Source organism: Prionailurus bengalensis, chromosome B3 (assembly GCF_016509475.1).
Source record: "Prionailurus bengalensis isolate Pbe53 chromosome B3, Fcat_Pben_1.1_paternal_pri, whole genome shotgun sequence".
NCBI classification, from domain to species: Eukaryota; Metazoa; Chordata; class Mammalia; order Carnivora; family Felidae; genus Prionailurus; species Prionailurus bengalensis.
In genome coordinates this window covers 121,057,039-121,082,814 of record NC_057355.1, presented here as the reverse complement: position 1 = coordinate 121,082,814, position 25,776 = coordinate 121,057,039, and the positions used below count along the sequence as shown (strand labels likewise).

Below are 25,776 nucleotides of genomic sequence, written 5' to 3'. Positions count from 1 at the left end.
CTGCCACTGCTCTGCAGACCCCGCTTTGGTATACACCAAAGTAAACCAGTGGATTTCAGATCGGTTTCAGCAGCAGGAGTCTATTGTTCAAATGATACCACAATATACTAAACAGATAAAGGTGGTACGTTATTAAGGGGCTCCCATGGTATCACAGCCTTATTAGAGCCATAGGCGTGCTGTGATTGGTTTAAACCTTTAACTCAGAGGTTATAGAGAACAGTTTCTGACAGCCTCAGGATCCAAATTATTCCCATCTCGTGTTTTCCTCATACACAGTAGTTACAAATGGTGTGTGTGTGTGTGTGTGTGTGTGTGTGTGTGTGTGTGTACATATGTCTATAACATTTTATCAGCTTGCCCTGCACTCTCAGGATGTCTATCACTTAAAGAAAAGTAGCAGAAAAGGCTTTGTTCTGAAGTCTACCCAAAATAGATTGACCTGGCCATAGGCATCACCCTGGAAGTGCTCCCCAAGGTGTTAGATTTGATAACTAATAGGTAGGAGCATGTGTGTAGATCTTGCTTTAAAAAAAAACACAGAATAAAATTATACTTGAAACATGACTTAGCCTCTCTGAGCCTCAGTTGTCTCACAACTAGTAGCATTCATAACACCTTCCTGTATGGTTATTAAACAGATCAAGAGATAATGTCTACAAACACAGTTTGCAAACTATGAAGTGCATTGCTCGCATGAGTCTTCTATCCTGAACCCAGATGCCCTCAGTCCTTCAAAGACCTGGGCCAGTTTAGACGGTACCAAAGGTTTCAACCAATGGCTGAAAGCTAGAAACACCTGCTGGCCCCACCCAGACCAGCTGAATCAGAATCTCTGGGCTCCACATCAATATTTTTTTAAACACTCTCCAGAGGACTCTAATGAGTAGCCAGGATTACTCCATATTTCCTCCTGAGTTCCATACAAAATCCTGCCAGATTGCTCTCATTGCTTCTGGATGGCCACTAGCAATAAAAAGGAAAGAGGAGAAAATGTCCCTAACCAGATCCCGACTTTTTCATTACCGCTGGCTTAAAAGGGGGTTTTAATCACTATAGCTACTAATTCTGGAGCCCTGATACATGCCGGGTGATTTACATGATTATGCCTTTGAATCCTCCCCACACTTATGTGATGTAGATATTATTCTTCCCCATTTTAAAAACAGCTTTATTGAGATAAAATTCACACATACCAGGCAATGCTCCCTCTTAAAGTACACAACTCAGTGGCTTTTAGTATATTCACAAAGTTGTGCGACTATCACCACAATAAATTTTAGAGCATTTTCACTACCTCCAAAAGAAAGCCCACGCCCCTTAGTGGACCCCTCCACCTCTCCCATCTGCCCTAGCCCCAGTCACCAGGGAAGTGGTTCTCCTTCCCGTCTCTATGAATTTGCCTTTTCTAGATATTTCACATCAATGGAATCCTGCAGTATGTCCTCCTTTGTAAATGGCTTCTTTCATGAAACATGTTTTCGAGGTTCATCCATGTTGTAGCCAAGTATCAGCATTTCATTCCTTTTTGTGGCCAAATAATATTCCACTGTATACATATATCATATTTCACTTACCCATTCATCAATCGATAGACATTTGGGTTGTTTCCACTTTTGAGATATTATGAATAATACTGCTGTGAGCATTCGTGTACAAGTTTTTGCATGGACATGTGCTCCTTTCTATTGGGTATATGTCTGGGAGTGGAATTAGCCTTTGGAGGACTGTTTTCTAAACTGGTTGCACCATTTTAGATTTCCACCAGGAGTGTATGAGGATTACAACTTCTCCACATTGTCACCAATACTTATTTTTCTTTTCTATAACAGTCATCCTAGTGGGTATCTCAGTGGTTTTGATTTGCGTTTCTTTGATGGCTACTGATGTTGAGCATCTTTCCATATGCTTTTTAGCCATTCATAGATCTTCTCTGGAGAAATGTGCATTGCCCATTTTTATTATTGACTTGTAATAGCTCTTTATATATTCTATGAGTCCCTTATCAGATCTATAATGTGCAAAAATTTGCTGTCGTTCTGTGGGCTGTGTTTTGTTTGACTTTGTGTCCTTTGAAGCACAGAAGTTTTTAATTTTGATGATGTCAAATTTATCTACTTTTTATTTTGTGGCTTGTGGTTTTAGTGTCCTATCTAAGAAATCATTGCTCGTGAAGATTATCAGCTGCTTTCTTCTAAGAGTTTTCTAATATTGGCTCTTATATCAAGTTTTGGATCCATTTTGAGTTAATTTTTGTATATGGTGTGAGATAGGGGGTCTGTCTCCCTCATTTTCACAAGGGAGGAGACAGAAGCTTAAATGTCTAGTAAACTCTTCAGAGCCAAAGTGTTCCAATGCAGCACTCCTGCTTTGCCACATGCTTCCAAAGAGCCCACGTATTTTATTGGCTGGGGGAGGGACAGGAAGGAGGCCATGGAAGTAAACTCTGCGGGAGCTTCCCACCCAGAACATGCACAGGCACTGTGCTTAGCAAAGGGGAACCCCGCAGCCACAGCCATGGAGCAAAGCACAACGGGCCCCAGCCTCAAGGGGTCGCTAAACCCAGACGAGGCCCGCAACTTGACTCCCAGCACCTCTACAGCTGGCCAGAATCTGCCTGTAAGCCCCAGGTCTCAGAGCTCCAACATCAGGTCAAGTTGTCTTCTGCCTTGGGGCACAGAAAGGAGAGAGGCTTGGCTGGTGCCAGAGGGGCTCAGCCAGCGGAGCTCACCAGTGAGATGACCCAGTTTCCCAACTCTGAGTCCATGCCGGGGACCTGGGGACACCAAAGGGAGATGGCCAGCATTGACAGAAGAGGCCACTTTGTATGGCTGCTAAAAAACTGATGGTTCACAGGAATCTAGCAATGACCTTAACACCACAGGAAACAAGATAAGGGGTCACACAAAGCAGCTTAGGGGACAACAGAGGGTTGAAGGGCAATGGTAACTAAAATTTGGCTGCACGCACAACCAGAAACAGGTCTGCTGGCTTCCCTGAAACCCGGATCAAAGGCACAACACACTGGAAAGGCCAATGCTGTCAGAATTTGCAGTGTGATTCACAACACACAAACTCAGCCCCTAGAAAAGGCAATTTACCATCATATCATGCTGGAGTCAAGGTCATCTTTTTACACAGTGCCTCACTTAATCTTCATGATGCAACTCGATGAGTGTCAGTTTCCTCCTTTGATAGATGAGGAAACTGACGCTCAGAAAGATAGCTGACTTACTTGTCCAAGGTCATGGTGGGAGTGAGCGAAGAAGAACCCAGATTTTGAACCCAGAAGCTTGAACCCCAGTCCAGAGCTCTTCCCAGGCCCCAGACATACCCCCTCTGGTTAGGAAGCTAGGTTGATGCCCTGCACCCCTGACACCTGGGGTCTCTAGACATTCAGGCCACTCACTGCCTCCACGGGCAAAATACCCTCAAGGGAATGAAAGCCCAAGGAGCGGTGTTGGAATCAACTGTAAAAACTAACTTCAATAACTGTCACGTTGGAAAAGTGAACCACATTCATGTCTCACATTTGTTGTGTATCTCATTGAGTGCCAGGCATTATGCCAGACCTTTTACCTGCATTAGTTCATTTAACCATCCCATCAGCCCTAAGAGGTACGAATATTATCCCCATCTTAAGACAGAGAATCTAAGAAAGCAGCACAGGACTCCCTGAACTTTGTAGAGGCGTCTGATTTCCAAGAACACACAGATCCAGCCACGTCCCCACCACCATGTCTCTAAGGGGCCCTGTCCTCGAACAACAGTGGATGTGACCAGCCTATGATGTTAAATAAGAGTGTCACAAGGCTTGTGAAGGCTTGGGGGTACCACATCAAGTAAGACTCAGTAACACGGGGGCCAAGGTTAAATACACCTAGAGCTGCCTTTAGTGATCACTCCCTCTCCCTCAAATTAAACTATTAAAGGAAATTTAAAAAAGCTAACAGCTTTTGAAAATGCTAAGAAAGTGACGGAACTAAAGTGGAAACTCAGTGTTTCAAAGATGAGCTGGGAGATTCTGTTCCAAGAAGGGACAGATTGGATCTCTCTGCCAAACAAGTATGAGACAGAAAAAGTGTCTGAGTCAGGGGGAAGAAGGCCAATGCTATTTCAAAGAGTCACAAATTAAAAACCAATTATGCAAAGCTTGCTAAAAAATGTCAGTGGGCTGCCTTTATGTTTTAAATCACTAAAAACACAAGCATGCTTACGCCAACATTTACCCAGCACATCAGATGATTTGGGGCAACTTTGTATGCTCAGGCTAAACATGGGCGAACGTTTTGGTGAACAAACTCTGGGGCGACCACCCGTGGCTGAGAATGAGCACACCTTCCACGACCACCCTACAGTCCACGGACTCCAATTCACAGTTCATCAAAGGAAGGGGCTCCTGGGTGGCTCAGTCGGTTGAGTGTCCGACTTCAGCTCAGGTCATGATCTCAAGGTCTGTGGGTTCGAGCCCCGCGTCAGGTGAGGTGCTGACAGCTCAGAGCCTGGAGACTGCTTCGATCCTGTGTCTCTCTCTCTCTCTCTGCCCCTCCCCTGCTCTCACTTTGTCTCACTCTGTCTCTCAACAATAAATAAATGTAAAAAAACATTTTTTTTAACACAGTTCATCAAAGGTGAAAAACCCTAAATGTTCTTTAGGGCCCCCGGAGAAGCTGGAAAATGACCAGTGTGAAAGTCACAAATGCCTAAGCCTCTCCTGCTCTGAAGATGACAAGGACACAGACCCAGTCAGCATGGAATCTGTGCTGGAAAGGCAGTCCGTGACGGGATATGCACACTACTTCCTCCAGGTGAAGCCCTCGGAATGCTCCCTGAAAAGGATTGGCAGAGCTTGAGGAGAGGTATTAAACAGTGAAAATCAGGTTCCCAAATGCAGCCCAGGAATCTCAGAGCCTATGAAATACACAGATTTCCTGGACTCCGCCCTCACAGTTTCTGAGTGCATGGGCCCCGGGGGTGGGGTCTAGAAATCTGTATTTATAAAAAGTTTTCCAAGTGGTTTTGATGATTAGCCAAGTTTGGGGAATAGTTGGTTTGATGTTCATTGTGTTTTTTTCTTTTCTGCCTCAAGTTGCTTGAGTTCAGAAATAGAAAAACAAATGGACGACACTCAGAGATAAGAATTAGGAGATGCAGAAATCCAGGGACAGAAAGTTTAAGTGACTTGCAAAGTTGGCATAGCTGATTAGTGTTTAAACCAACAAGCATGTATCAAACATACAGTCTGGGGGCACCTGGGTGGCTCCGTCGGTTAAACGTCTGACTTCGGCTCAGGTCATGACCTCACGGTTTGGGAGTTTGAGCCCCGCGTCGGGCTCTGTGCTGACAGCTCAGAGCCTGGAGCCTGCTTTGGATTCTGGGTCTCCCTCTCTCTGTGCCCCTCCCCCACTTGCGCTCTCTCTCTCTCTCTCTCTCTCTCTCTCTCAAAAATAGTGAATAAACATTAAAAAAAATTTAAAAAAACCATACAATCTGTGCAAGGCATACTGCACAGTCTGGTGGAAATAAAAGGAAACATAAGATGTCATCTCTGTCTTTGGGACCTAAACACAGGACACGCACGCAAAAGCAGGCTGTGTGTGAGGCAACAGGGAGTGGTGGGGACTGCAGCAAGCTAAAGGCTATGTGCAAATACAGTGAGCACTTGCTACTCAGCTCCAGCTTCTCGGTGCATATAAGGGTGTGGGCCTAGAGTGGCCAGATATTCTGGTTTTTTTAAAGGAGCCAGAAAGTCCACATTTCCTGGCTTTTAAATATAGCAACTCATTCAATTCAAAAAAAAAAAAAAAAAAGCCAGAAAGAAAACCGCACTGTTAGGGGCCAAACGAGATTCATCGGTAGGCTGACTCCTGCCCATGGAATGACACTTTGCAGACTCTTTCCTAAAAGGTTATCCAATCCAACCTCCCTTGAACTTGAGTCCTCTCTAGAGCCCTGCAGAGTGGCAAAGAGGGTAAGGGATCCCATCTAGCAGGTGGTTAAGTGAGTGCTTGGTGTGTGTGTGTGTGTGTGTGTGTGTGTGTGTGTGTGCACCCCACGCGTGCACAAGGGTGGGGTTTCTGGCCTCCCTGCCTTCCCTACTAAAAATGCATTCCAGGTGCAGAGGCAGGGTGTGGCCACAGCAGCGCACTCAGAGATGCCCTGGGACGGGCCAAGATCTTCAGGCCAGTAGGGTCTGGTGGGTTGAAGAGTTTGGCTGGGAGGGGCTACAGAACGGAAAGTAAAAGAAGGAAAACTCTGGAGAAAGCTAGAGAGCACACTGTCTTGAAAAGGAACATAGGAAAGGAAAGGCGAGGAAGAAGCATCGGTTCTAAACATCCCATAACCCAGAAGGCGACGTCCCCAGATCCCCCAGCCAGACATCAGAATGAGCCCTCTGGCCACTCTCCATCTGCTTGCTTCGCTGAGTTTCTCTTCACAATACTCACCACTACCTGACCTTTTGTATTATATATGACTTTGCTTATGTGCATTTCCGGATGCCCCCCACTATGCTATACAGCTCCAAGAGAAGGGGCTTTGTTTATGGTTCAGTTCCTAGTGCCTGGCACATAGTAGTTGCTTAGCAAATATCTGCTCAACAAATGGACTGCAGCCAAGCCCTTGGCACCGAAACAGTTTAACTTTTAAGTCTCAACCACATAATAATAACAACCTCGGCACAAAGCACTTTATCATTTACAAAACCTGTCCTTTAACTTAATTCCTCCAATTTTCTTTTACCAAACTGCTTCGTGTGTTTGGCCATGGCCAAGAGAACGCGGCCTCTGCAAGGTGGATTGCCTGAGAGCCAGCTCGGACAGAATCACCTGCACAGAGCAGGTAGGCCAGCCCTCTCCCCCCCGGGGCCTGGGAGACGATGCGGCTGCAGAAGTGCGGGGCTCAGCAATAACTGGGCCATGTCATCAAAATGATCGAGTGTTCCGGGGCCAGGTTCATCCGGCCTCCCCAGCCCGACAGAGTGCTGATTAGAAGTGTGTAAGGAAGAGAGCTGGTGGGGGGCAACACAGCTCTGGCTCTAACATCAGACTGCTGGGGCTGATTTCCCAGCTGCATGCATGACCTTGGACCTCACTGAGTCTCGCCAACCTCATCCATATTTCGGGCATAAACCACGAAATTAACAGTAATTACTTCAAAGGGTTCTTGTGCAGGTTCGACGAGATACTTCGCAAAAAGCGCCCAGAACTGTGCCTGGTGCACATCTCAGTGCAACCAGGACGGTGCCCTGTCAGCAGCAGTGTCACTACCACATAACCATGTGACCCTGAATGACTTGACCTCCCCCCCACCCCCACCTCCCGCACCTCAAATTCTCCTTCTTTAACCCCGTGGTCGGGATCGGGTAAGGAGGAATAAACAAGATCGTGTATGTTCAGCACTTAGCACAGGGCCTGGTGCATCTTAAATGCTTAATAATGGTGAGCTAGTATCTTATTATTAGCCAAGAAACTTCTACCAGTCTAAAATGCCAATGTGAGAATCCACCAAAGACAGTTTGCCATATGCAAATAAATCTGCGGGACCAAAGGTTCTCCAGCTGCGACTTTCTCTCCCCACCTGCTTTGTTCTCTAGTTGCTCTAAGAATGGCCCTCCCCCAACCTTCGGTCTGACCTAGGAAGCGTTTGGAGGTCAGTTCCCAGTGCAGGGCTGACCTCGCTCCGCGCCAGCTCAGTCTGCTCTGTTCCATCTGCCTCTTCGCCCCCACGATGCTGCAGTCTGACAGCGGGGGAGGGGACATGCAAATACGCCCTAAAAACGGCTTGTTATTTTCACGGCCGGGGTGGTGCGCGTTTGTGGATGCCTGTGATGCCTGTGAAGACCGCACGTCACTGTCAGGTACGGGGCATATGCCACCAATCTGGGGGAGGCTGTGAAATGTAAAAATACCCAACCCAAATAAAGCCCTTTTCCAAAGGAAAAGGAAAAAGTTCCTCCAGAGCCCTTTGCAGAAAGGGAAGGGGCGGTAACTCGGCCTTGGGGCAAATCCCCGCTGGGCCAGCCCCTGAACCAAGCCACCTGGCTCTTCATTGGTCCCCCGGCCTCAGCGCCCCAGTGAAACGGCTCAGCTGCTGGTTTTAAATGGCACTTATACTGTGGAACGACCCAGAAACGGATGCTTTCAAGTTATGAGCCTGGGAAAGTGAATAGCAAAAGACCAAAGACAAGGGCCCCCCATAAAGAAAACAGAACCTAAATAAGCCAGGAAGTGCTATTAACAGCACTGCTGATTTACAAAATCGACTCAGAAGAATATAATTACCGTCAACTTTCATCTGGTACTTAACAGTCTTTAATGGGCACCTACAATGCACCGAATGCAGGTGTCTCCGGTGCAAATGTCTACAGCGGGGGGCCAAGCAGTTAAGGTAAATGAAGGCAGCTGGTGGTAACAAAAGCAAAACCAACAGTGTAAACAAAATCAAGAACAATAGGGAGGTGTGGGGGTCTGTGGCAAACGGAGGGGAGGAGAGGGGAGGGGAGGGGACGGGAGGGGTGAGGTGGGGCTTTCCATTCCATGTAGCTGTTGCCATGCCAGAACGGGGTACAGTGTGACCAGATCTCCCCATTTTTTAATCAAAGATTAAAATCCAAATTTTCAAGTGAAATGTTGGTTCAAGTTTCTTTTAAAACACTGCACGGGCCAAATAAAACACCTCCGAGAGCCAGATACAGCCCGCAAATGGCCAGTTTGCCCCCGCTGACCAAGCCCCCAGCAGCCCCTCTTTGCAATTTTTATGGTACTCGTGGGGATGGCGGGGGAAGCAGAGCAGTAGCTGTATAAGAAACCCAAGGCAGTACCCGGACACCTTTCCCCACTCAAGAATCCCCCTCTCCGGAAAGGCCAGCCCTCAGCTCCAGGCTACAGGATGGAACCACATCCAGGCGCCCCTCTGCTTAGGAATGAGCACCTATGCTTAGCAGCTTCCGTGCCCGCCCCACCCTGCCCCTACCCCCTCTCCACCTCCTGCCACCCGCTCTTTCTCGCTTCCAGCTTGGCAGCCATTCTGTCCAATTTCTCTGCAGAAATGGCACAGGCTGGGGACCTCACTGGGGCAGGTCTTCGGACAAACTGCCAGCCCTGGGGAAGTGGCTGGGGCCGTGCACAGCACTGATGCTCACCCACGCTGGGGACTTCTGCTTCTCACCAGTCCCCAGGGAAACGCTGCTCTTCTGCAAGGAAAGGCTCATGGGAGCTGCAGCCTCAAGGGACCTGGGGAGGGAGTGCTTCACACGCGGGTCCTCCGCAAACACCATTTAAGGCGCATGATGCTGAGTGACCGAGGCCATGCCCATCTCTGGCAGCTGCTTTGGGAAGGGCCGCCACACCACCCTTCCCCAAGTGCCTATGTTCAACTCCAGCCTAGGGCCAAGAGGAGTAGAGACAATGATGTGACCGACAACAATAATTTTTCAAGCTAATCCACGATTGGCATTCTCGTGTATCCTTTTCAAAGCATGTGCATGTTTCCACGATCTCCCCTGACCCTCCCAACATCCCAGAGAGATTGCCAATATATTATTATTTATTATTGTTATTAATCGCCCTTCCTTTGCCCCTGCAACAAACAGACGCAGGTTCGGCATCCTGCCTTGGCCCAGAGCTTCCCAAATTTTAACATGTCCGTGAATCCTCCGGGGCGGGGGCAGGAAGCTTGTTAAAACACAGATTCTGATGTAGCAGTTCTGGAGTGGGGCCTGAGATGCTGCATCTCTAACAAGCTGCAGGGGGACATAGGACATACTGGTCCTCAGAGCCCACACCGAACAGCAATGCTTCGGTCACTCAGCGAATGTTGGGGCTAGACCTGGGGCTCTGGCCCAGGCACCCTACCCTTGGATTCTGCCTGGGGGATTACAAGGCTCGCTCACCTCACTTTTCACGGGTTGGGGCCTCTTGCCCAGTTTCACCTCCAGAAAGTGCAAAGGGGCGATCATGGCCCCAATGTTGCGGATGTCGGCGTACTTCAGCTCCTCCGCTGTCAGGGCCGAGCTGGGGAGTCCGGTCAGGGGGCCGAGCCCTGGCAGAGAGCCTGCAGTCACGGAAGGGTCTGGAATCTGCCCAGGCATCATAGCAGGAGGAGTGGCAGCCCAGCCTGGAGTGGGTTCGAGAAGATCAGGACACGTGCTGTCAGCCAGGTGAGAGGTCCCATGAGGGGCTTAAGCCCCCATGCCTTGCCAGGCCCTCTTCCTTTCTTTCACTAATGTTCCTCTAAACCCCTTCCCCACCCAGTCATTCCTCCTGCCCTTAAGTTCATTCTGTCACAGAGGGAAACGCTGATCAGTTAACTCCCAGCAACATTATTTTTGGCACTGAAGGCAATGCTTAACCCAGACATAGGTCACACTGATTCAGTATGTGCTATGTGCTCGGCACTGCGGTAATCCCATGAGACACAGTCAGACCCATTACGCAGAGGCAGAAGCCAAGGCTGAGAAAGATAACTTGCTCAAGACCGTACACAGTTAAAACTGGGGTAGCTGGGATTTAAACTGCAGCATGCTGCCTCCAAGGAAAATGGATTATAACGGTGAGATTTCAAGCACCTTCGCACCTGTTTGAGAGGGAGCTATTTTTGGTCTGGCACGGTGCCTCCCCTCAAATCACACATCCCATTCTGCATACTTGTTAAGACACCCTGAATATGAAATGAAGCAAATCAGAGCTAGAGGTAAGTGTGTGTGTGAGTGTGTGCATGTGGCATCTATGAGGAAGATACTGAGGCAAAGAGATGAAATTCATTAGCGTGTGCTTTCCCAGTGGCACCCGGGACCAGAAAAGTCCTCCCTGGTCTCTTCGTTCTCAAAGCAAACACATACTGTGGCTCTGCCAGGCCCAGAAGGTGTGCAAGGGAAGAAAGATTCAGGCATGAAAGAAAGACATAACTTAGGTCAATACCAAGGGAATTCTTATTTCTTCCTTCTCTCTGCTGGGAGAAGTTTGTGAGTAAGAAACGGTCACTTCAGGGTGTGGATGGCAGTGAAGAAAGCATGTCTGCCAAGAAAGTCAGACTCATCTGGTCCCCCATAGGGCTCGTATCCATCCATCCATCCATCCATCCATCCATCCACCCATCCATCCAATTGTTGACCACCTAGGAGCCAGGAGGCACTGAGAATATGCAGATCAAATGTGCACAGCCTTATAAATCACAAATCTGCTCCTAGACTCCAGGAAGAACCTCTCCCCCTTCCCAACCTCTGCATAGGGCTGTAAAATCAAAACCTCGACTGTCCTGGAAATCCTGGGGGAGCTTTGACCTATCTTTCCATCTCCATCAGTCTCTTCCCATGAAGAAGGAGGTATTTCTCGAGACAGGGGAGATGTGAGATCCACTGCACGCACTTCTCTGTTGGCCACAATTCTCACGTGGCCACGCTGCCTTGGGCTCTCTGCCTCCCGCAAGAGTGGCCCTTGGGGTAATCCATGATCCCTTGTTCCCGTTCAGGTTGCCAGGTCTAAACTGTGGGAGAGGGGCTCACCAGGGAGCCCCTTTCGGCCACACGTTCTCCATCTCCGTTTCGCTTTCAAGGTGAAATTTGGTTCCCTACCCAACCCCGTGTCTCTTTCTCAATAGGTTCTGCACTCTGAAGGGGAAAAGCATGTGAGGGATTTGTACCCTCTAACCACAAAGGCTTTCACTGGACATCACTTTCTTTAAAGTGGACAGGGGACCTACCATTTTGGCCTCGGCACACCAGCCACATCTGCCTATAAGGCCGATTGTACGGAGTTCTCTGCCTAGCACCCAAGTTCACATTTGGTGCCCCAGGCCCTACATCTGTGTTCCACCCGCTCTGCCTCCCACACCCTCCCACACCGGGGGGCCCTCAGCCCTGCCTTCCCATCCCACACCTTTCTGCCCTCCTTAGCACCTAGGGTCCCCCAGGCCGTCTCAGAAAAGGATCTGAGACTCATTCGCATCAAGTTATAGTCTTAGAGCTGGAAGAGGCCCTGTGCTTATCTAAACCACATCCTCATTTTGCAGATGAGGAAATTAAGGCTCAGAGAAGTTAAACAACTTGCCCAAGGTCACACAGGGGAAAAGCCAGGGCTGGACTCCTGGTCCCTGGGTTTTAGAACCAAAGCTTTCTCACCCCGTCCTTTCTGTTTCCCCTCCTGGCATTCAAGAGAGATTAATGCAGAAGGAATGACATTTTAATGGTGGGTTTTGAGACACTAGCCCCTAGTGGAGGATTGCTCTCTTGCACAGAAGACCCTCTATTCTGCCTTTTTCAGTGCAGATCCAGGTTTAGGAAGCTCCCTGAACACCCTCCTGGGTGAGAGCCCAGACATGGACATGGCCCCTCAGACATCTTGCTTGTGGTGTGTCAGTGTACTGTGACCTTCCCTAAACCTGAGCCGGACTGAAGTCACCCTCGCCCCCGCCCCCGGAGGCAGGTCTGCAATGCAGAGAAGGTGGCAGCTTCCTACCCCAGGAGGCAGCTCTGGGGTGGAGTGGATCAGCTTGCCTGTCTCCCGGGGCCTCCTCCAGGGAAAATACGAAAGGGGCCAACGTAAGGACTCATTCCTATGCGGCAAAAATGATGCCTGGGCCCAGCCATGTGGACACCTCACAGGCAGAGGGGAGTGATTTCAGGCCACCGGAGCCGGCCTGACAAAAGAAACTCACATCTCCTTTTCAGGAGAGGAGCAGACCTTACAAAATCCCCTCTGGCAGACCTGAACTGATGCCACAAGGAGTCAGTGGCTCCTAAAAGGATGCTTGATTACAGAAAGGCTAATCAACAAATACTTACTGAATTAATAAATAAATGAAAATGAATGAATGAACAAATGATTAAAAAAAAAATTCACGGTGGGGCAAACTTCCGTGAGTGGGGTAAGGATCTGTCTCTGGGAGTTGAGATGTTCGTTATCCACCTCCAGATTATTTGTTCCCACAGTAGACCCCAAGAAAAATACTCCAGAGGTTTCTGTATGTTTCCCTGCCTAAGCCATCTCGGGAAGAGACGCAAGCCAGACCCCACTCTATTCCGGGAATGATAGTCTCTGCTTGCAGCTTCTGTTTATTTTCATACAGATGGTATAAATGAGACACTAACAAATGATCCCAAAATATAATGGATTCTTTGCTACTGTGGAACCCCCTCGGAGGGGCAACCACCCCCTGGGAGCAGCAGCCCCATAAATTCTTGCCATTCCTGCTCCCCTGTGAACCCATCCCAGTGACAAGCCTCACTCTGAGGCTCAGACACCAGGCTTTCCTCTGCAGAAGCAAACATCCCCCGTCTTTCACCTCCCCCTCCACAAGGGCGCCCCTAAATGCTCAGATACAAACCACAAAGTCCTTAACACATGCCATTCCTAGGAGACAATCACAACAGCTGACATTCACCAGCACGAAATCATCCTACAGGGCTCTGGGGGTGGGGGTGGGGGGGCGCAGGAGCAGGAGGGGCTCCCTTTCAGAATCGAGTCTTCACTAACTGGAAAGAGCCGGCTGACGATCCAAGGTTGAAAGGCAGCTTTGGCGATTTGAAAAATAAAACAATTCGATGTGATTTAGGGATCTATAAAAATGGGGGGGGGGGCAGTGGCAAGGAACCAGCAACAGCCAGGAGGAATTTACCCACTTCAAGGAAGACATAGGAAAGATGACAAGAGGTGAAATCATCTCCCAAACTGCTTGTTCCATACGGAAACAATTTAGGAGGAAAAAGAGAACTATGCACTCAAAGCTTTGGGGGAAGAACCCAGAGTTTTTTTCCCTTCAGGGCCCCAGAGGTCGGAAAGGAAGATAAACACCCTCCAAGTCTCTGTTAGTAACTGGGATGCATAAATAAAGAGCAGGCTCTACTTGTCTGCAGAAGACCAAAACGGGAAAATGGGGCTTGACCTCAAAAGACAGGGCCTAGAATCCCAAATGATTTTGGCAATTTGGGACATTGACCAGGAACAACTTGGAAACTAGCCAATAAAGAAAAGCTGGGTAATGCACAGATCGGGGATGAGACTGGCAAGGGCGGCATGAATAAGACAGAACGTGTCCAGGAAGTCACAGTAGACCCTAAGCTGCTACGGAGCCTAAGATCTGGGGAGGTGTGAGGCAGCTCCCTTAAAAGCGGGCTTGGAAGAAATAGGGACCCGATGGGTCCAAGAGGCAAGAACCTAAAGCAAAGATCTGACGGCTGTACCCCCCTGTTCTGACTTACTCAGGGTCTTGTAGGAGCACAGGGTGGGGCGCTGCCTTGTACAAACCCAAGAAAAGCCACAACACACTTCAATTCCAGAAAATGGGCCCTGTTGGAAGATGCTAACATGGAGGGTCATTTTGGCCAAAAGAACGAAAAGCAGAGGTAACCTAAGTTTTCCTCTCTTGTCTTCTTCTCTTGTTTCCTATATGTAAATGTGTAAGATATCATTGATTTAATGGAACCATCTACAAGTAAATAATAGTCTTGCTTTGAAGGGTCATGCTCATAATGGGCTATTCTTGTTGAAAAGTGTCCAATTGTCATCATCTTCGTCCAGAATGGCAAAGACAGATGAAAGGCGGTAGGGGGTAAGTTAAGAGAAAGTTAGGATCTGCACCGTGGACTCTCTGTCCACAGAAATAAAAGTTTAAGGGAGGCTCTAAAGTCCCTGGGCCTCTTTGAGAAGGGCAGCCCCCCTCCAGGCAAACAGCTGGCCTGGGCTGGCATCGGGAGCCCAGGATGGGCACACAATGAGTGCAGAGGACCCGAGGCTGCAAGGCTCAGCACCGAGAGAAAGTAGAGATGAGTGGTGGCAGGCCAAGGAGCAAGGGAGCTCAGGGGTCAGGTCCCAGGAACCCCAGTGGGGTTAGAAGTCAACAGCAGGTAGCCAGCACCTGAGAATCAGCAAGAGGGGGTGAGAGGTCTCGGGAGCCAGAGCCTGGGAAGATTCCCAGGAGGAAAATGTGGAGGTCAGAAGTCCACGGCCAGGAAGGGGAGGGGGGTTGCAGACGGAAAGGTTCCAGGCCAGTGGTCACAAAACGTAGTACTAACTATCGTGAATCTCGGAGAGTTAAATACCAGACCTGTGCTGGGAGCTAAGGAATCATCTGGAATGATCTGTCTCCTGGAATCTGAAACGAGGTGGGTAAATCAGCTTCCAAAAGATAAGCCGATCCAGAAGGCAAGGAACGAAAGGATGGAGAAATCTCTAAGACTAAGAATGGGGCGGCCGCACAAGTGTCTCCGCACAACTGTCTCAGCTCTGCAGGCAGGAGAGCGAGGCACGTTCGGAAGAGGAACTTGGGAGCACATGTGAGAGCGAATCCCAGGTCTGCCCCTTACTAGCTGTGTGACCCTGGGAGAGTTCCCTAACCCACATCTCGCTTTCCTCAGCTGTAAAGTGGGAATAACAAGTAACGCTATTTGGCCTGTAAGGCGGAGGAGAGGATTAAATTAGTTAATACTTGGAAAGTACCTGGAACAACGCCTGCACCTAGTGAGCGTGAAGTCAGCGTAGCCATGAAGGCCTTCCTTCCTGGAGGAACCCTAGTGTTGGGTGACCCGTCGACATCCCTTCCGCACATTTCCCACCTAGCACTGATCTCCCTTTCCTAGGGCTGTGAAAAAGATTCTTCCCCAGAGGATTCTCTGCTGTCCCACTTTCCAGCTGTAAACTCCAAGGGGCAAGACCATCCTGCATCCAGGCCGTTACTGCAACAGAGAAACAGAGGAGGGCAGATCAATGCTGGGTACAGAGGGGTAGAGATGAGGCAGAATACATGTCTCTCTGCCTTGGCTTCTCCTAAAGTTTCCTCCGGAGGCCAGAACACAGCTGCCTAGCTCGCTGGCAAGGCACCACCAGTGTGCTCCCCCCAGAAGCAGAGGGCCAGCATCTTCTGTGTCCTTCAAGCTGTGGTATCCCTACGCTGCTTAGAAAGGGACAGACCTTAGATCCTCACAAGAAGAGAATGAGGGGAGGCAGTGATCAGAGGAAGCCAGCGGCAAGGCACACACTAGCATGAGCGATCCTCGCAAGGCCATCCGGGCCCATAGAGGAAACCGGAACCTCTCCCCGCAGGAAAGGTTCTTCCCTGGAGACCAGAGAAATGCTTCCGACGAGGCCCCGCCTGTTAACACAGCTTTCTCCCCTGCCTAATGTAGGTGCTCAATAAATACACGGTAAGGCATTTCTGCCAAGATCCTTATCCCAAACAGCAAAGAGCTGGGAAGGTACTACCACTGGACAAGCCTTCTATCCTCTCTTCCCGCCTCACCCCATGTGCGTTCATTGGTGTCGGTAGTTCATAGTATGATACGTAACACAGACACGCACATGGCGGGTGACAAATTCTTGGCCCTTAAAAAAAATGCCACTGGCCAACTAAAGTTTTGGAAATGGAGCTCCACAAATGGAATCCTATGGGCTGCAGCAAGAAAACAGACAAAAACAAAAAAAACCAACAACAACAAAAACCCAGAATGGGGGGCTCTCGCTGGGCCTCCCACAGCCGGCAAATGAGTGTAAAGAAACACAGACTGAAAATTCCAACCTTGGGTCGCTAAGGCATTTGTCTCCGCGGAGCTTCGAGAGGCCAAACCACACACACACACACACACACAAGGGTGCACACACGCACACACACACACACACACACACACACACACACAGGCACACAGAGCTTGGCAGCCCGTAAGTTCCAGAGCTGGTAACACAAGCCACGGAACCGACTGCCAAGACAAGCAACAGAACGAGCCAGGCCCAGTTTCATTGGCCACCATACGCTGCATATGGCCCGGGACGCAGCCAAAACAGTGTTCTCACCCTCCTCAAAGGCATAGGAGACCCTCTGTTTTCAAACACACCTCCACAGAGCCTTAATTAAAGGAAAATGGAAAAATAATGTGCCTGCTGCTCTCCCCCTGCCTATATAGGTATGCACACACACATACCCGTACACACTCACTCTATTTTTCTCTTCCTCTCATTTCGGTTTCAAACATAATTCATTCACATGGAAAAAAGCAAACTGCATCCTGCAGCAGAAAAGCAGAAAAGAATGTAGCTTGCCCTCAGCCCTGGCTCTGGCTGCTCAAGTTGAGCTGGGGCAGAATGAATACTGAGCAGGCCAACCTGGAATGGCACCGGCCCCTCTCTTCCAGGGCCGAGCTGGAAACAGAGACACGGGGGAGAGAGGCAGCCCACTGCAACACCAGCAGCCCCACGACAAACAAACGAGCCCCAGAGAGCCCAGCCCTTCGAACCCTGGCAAGGATTCTGCAGGTTGGAAAAGATGCCCACAGGTCTTGCAAACAGGTGGGGCAGACAACAGACCCTGGGCTGCGAGGCATTGAGTGAGTAGAGAGATCCTTGTCCAAATCCTGCCTTAGGGGACCCTGTTAGCACTTATCAACACATCTCCTTGGAGGTGGCTGCCACCAACCTAGGAGGAAAGTCAGAGGCCCCAACGCCCGTGCCTTCCAACAGCCCTTCAAATCTCACAGCACCCAGCTCTTCAGGAAGATTCTGGAGCTGCTGGTAGCTCTGAACCAAGGCCAAAGAAGAAGAGGAACAGAAGAGTCTTTCAGAAATCTGTCCTCCCTGTTTTAAACAAGGCAAAACCTTCACCAGCCAGAGGCACGAGAATAGATCTTGCTTCTCTTCCCCGGTCCTCAGGTTTATAAAAAGGCAGAGCCATGCTCACTCACACCTGATACCTGGTTAAACTCTCCCCTAGAAACCTGCAAAGGAAGATAAGGCATCCATCCAAGCTGCAGCCAGATTTGCTGGAAAGATGAAAGCAATGGGAGGTGTTTTAAAAAACCCTCAGGGGAGGGAGGTGGGGGGGGCAGGGAGGGAGATGATTTGGGAACACAGTTCAGAGCAAGGGCTTAAAGGACAAGCAGGCATCCAATCATGCTTTAACGCTCCAGGTCGGATGCTCCTCAACCTAAGACCCTGAGGACAGACCACCAAGATTTAGACATGAGTACACACACCCACACGGTCTGCAAGCCCTTTTTGGAGAGACCTGAGCACATCTGCCCTGAGCACATGTGCTCAGGTCATAGAACCAAGCCCCGGACGCCAGTCGGGAGAGCCTTACACTGAGCAAGGGTCAGGCAACTTTGTAACGGGAGCTGACCCAAGGGGTCAGTTGAGTTCCTCTTCCACCAACCTCTATCTCCAGTCGCTAGGATGGCCCATCCATCCCTGCAGAAAAGCCAAGGACTCCCACCTTCCCAGCCCCTCCCACTAAGCCCGGGTCTCTCCACCCCGGGGTCCGGGGATCCAGGCCCTGTGGCCCAATCCCTCAACCTCCTTTGAGGGGCGGGGCAGAAGAGAGTCTTCTGGGCTGGGCAGGAGAGGAGGGGCAGGTTACCTAGCAGACTTGCCTCCTTATGTAACCTGGCTTGGGAGCCAGGGGCAGCCCAAAGGGGCCCCGGGCCTCCCCCAGTCTCGCTCCCCACCCAGAACCCGGGAGCAGTGGCCCCGAAAGAACCCTCTTCATTGGATCGAGAGCCCCAGCCCCTGTCCAGGCCCTCAGAGAGCCGCGCTTCCCCCCAGGGAGCGGGGTGGGGGCCGGCACGACTTGCCAGCAGGTCCCTGTCATCCCTCCACCACCAGCACCCTGCACCTCCCTGGCCTTTCGGCCTCCATCTGCACCCCCACCTCCCGTCTCCCCCGGGCACTTCTCTCCCCACTCACCCGCGTTCCCCGCCGCCCGAGGGGAGCACCTCCCGGCAAACGCACCGGGAAGGAGCGCGCGGGAGGGAGGCGGAGGCAGCGCCCAGGCTGTCCCGGGAGCGGACGGAGCCTCCCGTCCCAGGGCGGGAACCAACAAGGCGGCCGCCGGCTCCCCGGCGCCGGGCGGGAGGGGCCCGTGCTGCAGCGCCCCCCGCCGGGACCGCTGGCGGGCCCGGGGCCGCGGGAGCCTCCCCTCCCCGGCCCGCGCGTGGGGGCGGCCGTCCCAGGTGCCCGCGGCCGGCGCGCCCCTCCCGCCCCGCCCCGCCCCGCCCGGCCCGGCGCCCCCGGCGCGCGCCCTCGCACCCACCGTGCACTAGCCGCGGGCGGAGGCGGCGCCCCCGGGGCCGGGGCCCGGCTGCAGGCGCCGTGCCCACGCAGCGCCGCTGCCGCCCGGCCGCCGAGCTCCGCCCGGTGCCCAGGCCCGTCCCGGCCCGGGAGCCGCCGCGGCGCCAGCCCCGCCGCCGCTGCAGCGTCCGCCGCCGCCAGCGCCCCCCGTCGCGGCCGCCGAGCGTCCCTCCCGCAGGCTGTGGCGGGCGGCGGGACGGGTTGCATCAGCCCCGGCTATATAGCGGCCCCTGGGCGGCGGGGAGGGGTCGGGAATGCGGAACCCGCCGAGCTGCCAGCTCCAGACGTCAGAGGGGGACGGAGAGGAAGGGAAGGAGGGGACAGGGAGGAGGGGGTGTGGATCCGGCGCCTCACACCCACTGACCTTCACCTCCCCCGCCGCCCCGGGCGCCCTCCTCCCGCCGCTCCTCGCGCTCCTCTCCCCGCGGGGGCAGCGGCGGCCCGGGCTCCCGCGCGTCCCCCGGCGCCCACCCCGCGGGGAAGCAGGACGCGGCGGGCGGTTATGTAAGAGCATCCCCGTGCACAGCCGCTTCCACCCCGCGACCCACGCCGCCGCTCGGGAGAGGGAAGCGAGAAGGCGCCGCGGCGGGACCGGCCCCCAAGCTCCTGGAGGCACCCGCAGCCTGCGTGGAACCATCTTCCTCGGTCCTCAGCGCTTTTCCCCAGACCCACGGGGGGGGTCTCAGCACGTTTTCATCCTTGGACACTGCACGACTGGGGGGCGTGAGGGAAGGATCTCGCGAGCCGCTTTTATTTTGCGGTGAAGGATGGGCAGAGGATCGTCCCCACCTACTAGCCCACCGGGCCACCACCGCAGGCGCCCTCCCCCCCCCCCCCCCCCCCCCCCCCCCCCCCGGTGGCTCGCTGCGGGAGGCTGCCCTCCTCTGGGGCTGAAAGCCCACCGCTTTCTCTGTGGCTGCACCGGCTGACCCCTGGGCTTTCCGGCCCACTCCAGCGGGCTTCTTTCGGCTCAGGGCCACTCCCGTGAGCAGACCCAGCCCTCGGCCGACCCCAGATGGCCTCTCCCCCATAACGACTTCCACTACCAACTTACTCCCACCTTTCATCCTCCTAGAGTGGTAGATGGTTAATGGCGACTCCAGAGGAAATGCGTCCTCCACGGTGCCCTCCAGTATGTAAAGGCACAGAGACACAGAGCCCTCGTGCGCACGTGTGGCTCCTGAGGCCTTGGCACCATGGTTGGCATCTCCTACCTCCAGACCCCCTGGGTGCCCAGCCTACCTTTCTGCCTAAGCCAGATAGGAGTGACAGTGTTTATATTCAGTAACCTTCAGCCTCCTTCCCAGAGTGATGTCAGGCCATCACCCAGAGAAGAAAGGAAGTGAAAGAAAAAGTTCATGCCTTCTTGGAGCGGAGATGCTCAGAGTGAAAGAAACAACAAGACTCGAGACAGATGGGAGCAGAGGAGCAAAACCCAATGAGCGAGTCTCTTCAGTAGGAGTACAGTCAGATTTTATTCTCCTTACTTCCCAGTGCAGCGAAATCTTTCTGGGTGAGAGGGAAAGACGGATCAAGCGGATCAAGCGCCCAGGACATTGGCTGACCGTTTTCAGTTTTCACCTCCACCATCGGCTCCCTCCCTCAAAACGTTGAAGTTAACAAGTAAAAACAAAGTAAGGTCCTAAAAGAACACACAACGGAAAACGAGCAGTAATCTGATAGTCTTGTGGAAGAACATGACTCTGAGCCCCAGTAAGGCCAACTACACCTTTACTAGGGCATAAAGATCAAAGCTGGGTACTATGAAACTGCCTTATGATGTTTCCCCCATGAGACTGAGGTCTGGACGTTTATATGGAAGAAAACATTGAACAGGGGCAATGTTTCTTTACGCGTCTTCGCCTGGGACTTGGAAAATCCTAAACTGATCTATGAGTGGGGACTAATAATTAGTGTGTGTGGTAAGAGCAAGTCCTCTCCAGGGCCTGCTTTGGACATGGCTAGGCCACCGGCAGTCCTGCTGGGCTTTTGCTTCCCCCCACAAATTAAATATACTACAGGGGTGGCACTGAGGGGGGTCTTTCGCCCCTCTCCAACTCCCGTTAGCATCCATTAGGTTCTCTCCATTATTATCTGGAGTTTTTCAACTGTATATAGAATGCCATGTAAGCACAGCTTCAAGCCCTCCTTTCCAGCACATTGCCCCCTCCCCGGTCTGTCTACATAGTCATTGCCTCTGGAAGGAGCTAGAGGCAGAGGCCACAGACTGGCTCATTTATGGAGACATTGGCCTGCTTCTCCCTGCCCTGCCATTGGCTCTTAGGGACAGATAAGAGACCCAGCCTCAGAATTTTGAGTTTGAATTTAGCTTTCCTATCCCTTGCAACTAAGAAAGGCCTGATTGATACACCCAGCCCTGGCACACAGGCTGACTGAGATTGCCACATATCTTAAGTGAGTCTGATGAGGCTAGGAATTTTGAGGACCTTCTGGGAAGAAAAGCTTCCAGAAGCTTGACTTGAAACTGCCGGAGTGGGGGGGGGGGGGGGTCTACTGAGAGTGAAGCTAATGCAAAGAAGAGTAGAGTATAGCCAAGCAAGAGAGGGAGAGACCTATCAAGCTCAGACGGCATTCCCAGCCATGCCTGATGCCATCCCTCCCTCTGGAGTTTTTAGCTGTAGCAATCAGTGAATTACATCCTACCTAAAGCAGTTTGAATTTACATTTCCTGTTACGACGGTCCTTAACTTTCAGTGGTTCAACTTAGGATTTTTCAGCGTTAACAATGGCGCAAATATATGTATTCAGTAGAATCCGCAGTTTGAATTTTGATCTTTTCTGGGGCTAGGGATATGCATGCGATACCCTTTCGTGATGGTGGGCAGTGATAGGTGACAACAGCTCCAAGTCAGCCGTGCGATCACGAGGGTAAGCAGCCAATACACCGACAACCATTGTCGTACCCACACGACCATTCTGGTTTTCACTCTCAGTACAGGGTTCAACAGATTACCTGAGCTATCCAATACTTCATTATTAGGTAGGCTTTGTGTTAGATAACTTTGCCCAACTGTAGGTGATCTGAACACGTTTAAGCTAGGCTAGGCTAAGCCATGCTGTTCAGTGAGTTAGGGGTGTCAAATGCATTTTCAACTTTTGATATTGTCAAATTATGGTGGCGTTCTCGGGATGCAAGCCCACTGTAAGTCAACGAAGGTCTGTAGTTGCAACTAGAAAAATCCTGATTAACACCCTGAGTTTTGCATCGCTGACTTACTTAGTTAACCACATTTGAAAGCTTAATGGACATGGATGACTCCCAAGCTCTTTGCCAACGTGAAAAAGTGAATTGGCAAGGTAAAATCATGAATTTCCCCAGACCGGTTTCTCCAATATTAAAGAAGGATGTGATAGTTCTGAATAATCAACCGAGCAACTAGCCTCCTTATACTAGTGAGTTTAAGACGTGATTCCTCATTTGTCCCCACCTCCTACCTAGTTAGGAGAAAGGTCTTCAACACTAACAAACAGCAAGACTGAGAGTAACAAAGGACCAGTATGTGACAAGGGCCGTAAGCGCTGTAGGAGTTCCGACAGGATCGCTGCTCCGCAGAAAAATCATCCGCTAATTGTTCCATTCAAACTGTGCATGCCAAAAATTGCAAACTAGTACCTGGCAGGCTGAATTTGGTTTCGCTGCCTCAACCACACATTCTTTTTTTTTTTTTAAACCTATCAAAGATTTCACACAAAAATCTAGATTTTTAACTTCTCTTGAAAAAAAAATTAGGCATCATTTATTTATTTTTACATTTTCTTATTGTTGATAGACAGAGACAGAGCACAAGTGGGGGAGGGGCAGAGAGAGAAGGAGACACAGAGTCCGAAGCAGGATCCAGGCTCTGAGCTGTCAGCACAGAGCCCGACGCGGGGCTCGAACTCATGAACCGCGAGATCGTGACCTGAGCCGAAGTCGGAGGCTTAACCGACTGAGCCACCCAGGTGCCCCAGTGACGTATCATTTAATAGTAAAGATGAAATAGGTTAGGCGGCAGTAACAAACATCCCCCAAAACTCAGTGGCTTCACACAAGAAAGGCTTCTTTTTTACCCACCCAAGACACCTGTGGATCAAGGTGACTGTCCAGGGCAGAAGTCCCATAGGTAATGGCTCAGTATTACACCGCCATATCAATAAGTGTATCCATGGCCACAGTGGCAGGGAAAGAGAGAGAGAGGTAGAGAGGGCCGGCCATGTACCAGCGGTTAAACCTTTCCTCCTGGAGTGAAATAGGTCACTTTAGCTTACATTGGTCAAAGCAAGTCACATGACCATTTTTAATTTCAAAGAGGTAAGTAAGCTCAGTCCTCCCAGGTACCATGGAGAAGGGAACCATGAATTGGTGAATATCTGTCATCTGCCACAACGTGCACTCCTTAATGGCAACCGTGGGTTGCAGCCCACTGGAAGCTGCCCCTTTGAGATGGGACTTAAACACCCTCCTTTGACATAGTCTCCAATCAGCCTGCCAGATCATTTACAAGACCTGCTGGGCTCCTAGGGGCATTTGATTTTGCAGTTCCTGATATAGACAAAGCCAATTTCAATATTAATCTTCCTTTGTCCCTGGTGAGCCATGGAATTATCACAATTTTTTCAAAAAGTTTTTTTTTTTTTTTTTAATTTGCTAATCTTAAAGAAATGCCACCAAAAATTCTTAGGTGAAGGGCAGGATGGTATTATAAAATCAAACAATTCGTATATTCTGAAAATTACAGAGACCTATTTATGATGGTTCTTTCCTACTGCTCTTGCCTTGTCTAATCAAACACCTACCAGGAGAAACCAGGAAGAATGAGCCTCTTACTCCCCTTCCTAGGGTTGGAGAAGAAATTACATGGTAGTGATTTGGGGGAGTGATTTGGTTTAAAGTTTTAAAAGAAGGGCACCTGGGTGGCTCAGCCTGGTCAAGCGACTTGATTTCACCTCAGGTTTTGATCCTACGGTTTTGTGAGTTCGAGCCCCGCATCAGGCTCTGTGCTGACAGTATGGGGCCTGCTTAGGACTCTCTGTCTTCCTGTCTCTCTGCCCCTCCCCTACTTGCACTGTCTCTGTCTCTCTCAAAATAAATAAATAAACTTAAGAAAATAGTAAAGTTTTAAAAGATACATATGATATATTAAAATATATGACATATGATAAAATAGAAAATATACATTTTCTATATATTATTAAAATATATATTATCATATATATGACATTTTTAAAACTTTTTTTTTTCAACATTTATTTATTTTTGGGACAGAGAGAGACAGAGCATGAACGGGGGAGGGGCAGAGAGAGAGGGAGACACAGAATCGGAAACAGGCTCCAGGCTCCGAGCCATCAGCCCAGAGCCTAATGCGGGGCTCGAACTCACAGACCGCGAGATCGTGACCTGGCTGAAGTCGGACGCTTAACCGACTGCGCCACCCAGGTGCCCCTATATGACATTTTTAATGTGATATATATTTTTTCAGGTATTTAAAAATTTTTTTTAATTTATTTACTTATTTTGAGAGAGAGAGAGAGAGAGAGAGCACATGAGCAGGGAAGGGGCAGAGAGAGAGGGAGAGAGAGAGAATCCCAAGCAGGCTCCATGCTGTCAGCGCAGAGCCTGATGTGGGGCTCAAAATCATGAACCTGTGAGATCATGGCCTGCGCCAAAGTCAAGAGCTGGAGGCTTAATCAACTAAACCAGGTGCCCCTGCCTTTTTTTTTTTAAGGCTGAAATACTTGAGAAGAAAACTTGAGTTGAGAATGAGAAGGCTTTCCTTCCAATAACTACCAATGAGAATTTTATGAAACAAAAGATACGTCTAAAGGTTTAATAATAAATTGGCACCCACAGAAATGCAGCCATCTCCGGGGAAACTTTCTCTTGAATCTAACACAATAGGTCTTTGGAAGATGAAGAGATAGTAAATGCTGGTTAAAATGCTGGGCCAGGTAGAATTAGGGAGAAAAGTGTAGTGGATGTATGCTGTTCTCTTCAGCATTCCTTTTTTATGAGACCCACTACTGTCCTTCTCCCTGTGGCCCTTTGAAAGGTCTCAATCCTGGTGCCCTATCATCCCTCCCACCAAGTGTGGGTATGTGACCAGAGTTGGCCAATTAGAGTAGTCCATTTTCAAAGCTACGGTGATTGGTTCAGAGATGGGCACATGATCCAAACAGGGCCAATCAGAGTCTTCCCTGAGATTTGATATCAAATGTTAAGGAAAAGGGGGCACTCCCTTCCTTTAAAACACCAGTGTGAGAAGGTAGTTTGTGGCTATTGGTGGCCATTTTTCCTGTCATGGGTGAAGAACCTGACTGAGAATAGAATCAACACAGAAGAAAAGACAGCCAATACATATAAAGAGAGAAACAGCTATGAGATCAGCATTTGAGTCCCTGAACCTAACATGCCATGAGAACATGCTGAATTAGTCTTTGGACCGCGCAGTGATGGAATCAATACATCTCCTTTCTCTTGCTTGCTAAGATAGTTTAAGTTGGACTTTCTGACACTTGCCACTAAAAAAAAAAAAAAAAAAAAAAAAAAAAAAAAAAAAAAAACCTGAAAAATACGTGAATAAAATAGGCCAAAGTCAAGCTTGTAAAGGACAGCTGAACTGACACTGTGGAATTTTATCTGCTTACTATTCCTGCCTCATCCATCAAATGCCACTCAACTGTCTGAGACTAAATACAGAACTGCACTGAGCTGCCTTCTGACAGCTCA

At 50.2% G+C, this 25,776-nt stretch overlaps 1 protein-coding gene across 3 annotated transcripts in view; it reads right to left on the bottom strand.

Moving 5' to 3' along the window:
* Nucleotides 1–20,187, bottom strand: part of JDP2 (Jun dimerization protein 2) — a 41,509-nt gene extending 21,322 nt beyond the window's left edge. Inside the window, exons 1-2 of one of the 3 annotated variants that reach the window (XM_043556660.1) lie at nt 20,110–20,187; nt 9,893–10,116 (exon numbers count right to left, since the gene is read on the bottom strand). In XM_043556660.1, the coding sequence (XP_043412595.1) occupies nt 9,893–10,116; nt 20,110–20,116 (231 nt within the window). In that variant the 5' untranslated portion in view covers nt 20,117–20,187. Of the gene's footprint in view, nt 1–9,892; nt 10,117–18,665; nt 18,783–19,011; nt 19,127–20,109 lie in introns of those variants that run through there. The other 2 variants (XM_043556659.1, XM_043556661.1) reach the window with 2 other exon arrangements.
* Between the last annotated feature and the right edge of the window lie 5,589 nt (nt 20,188–25,776).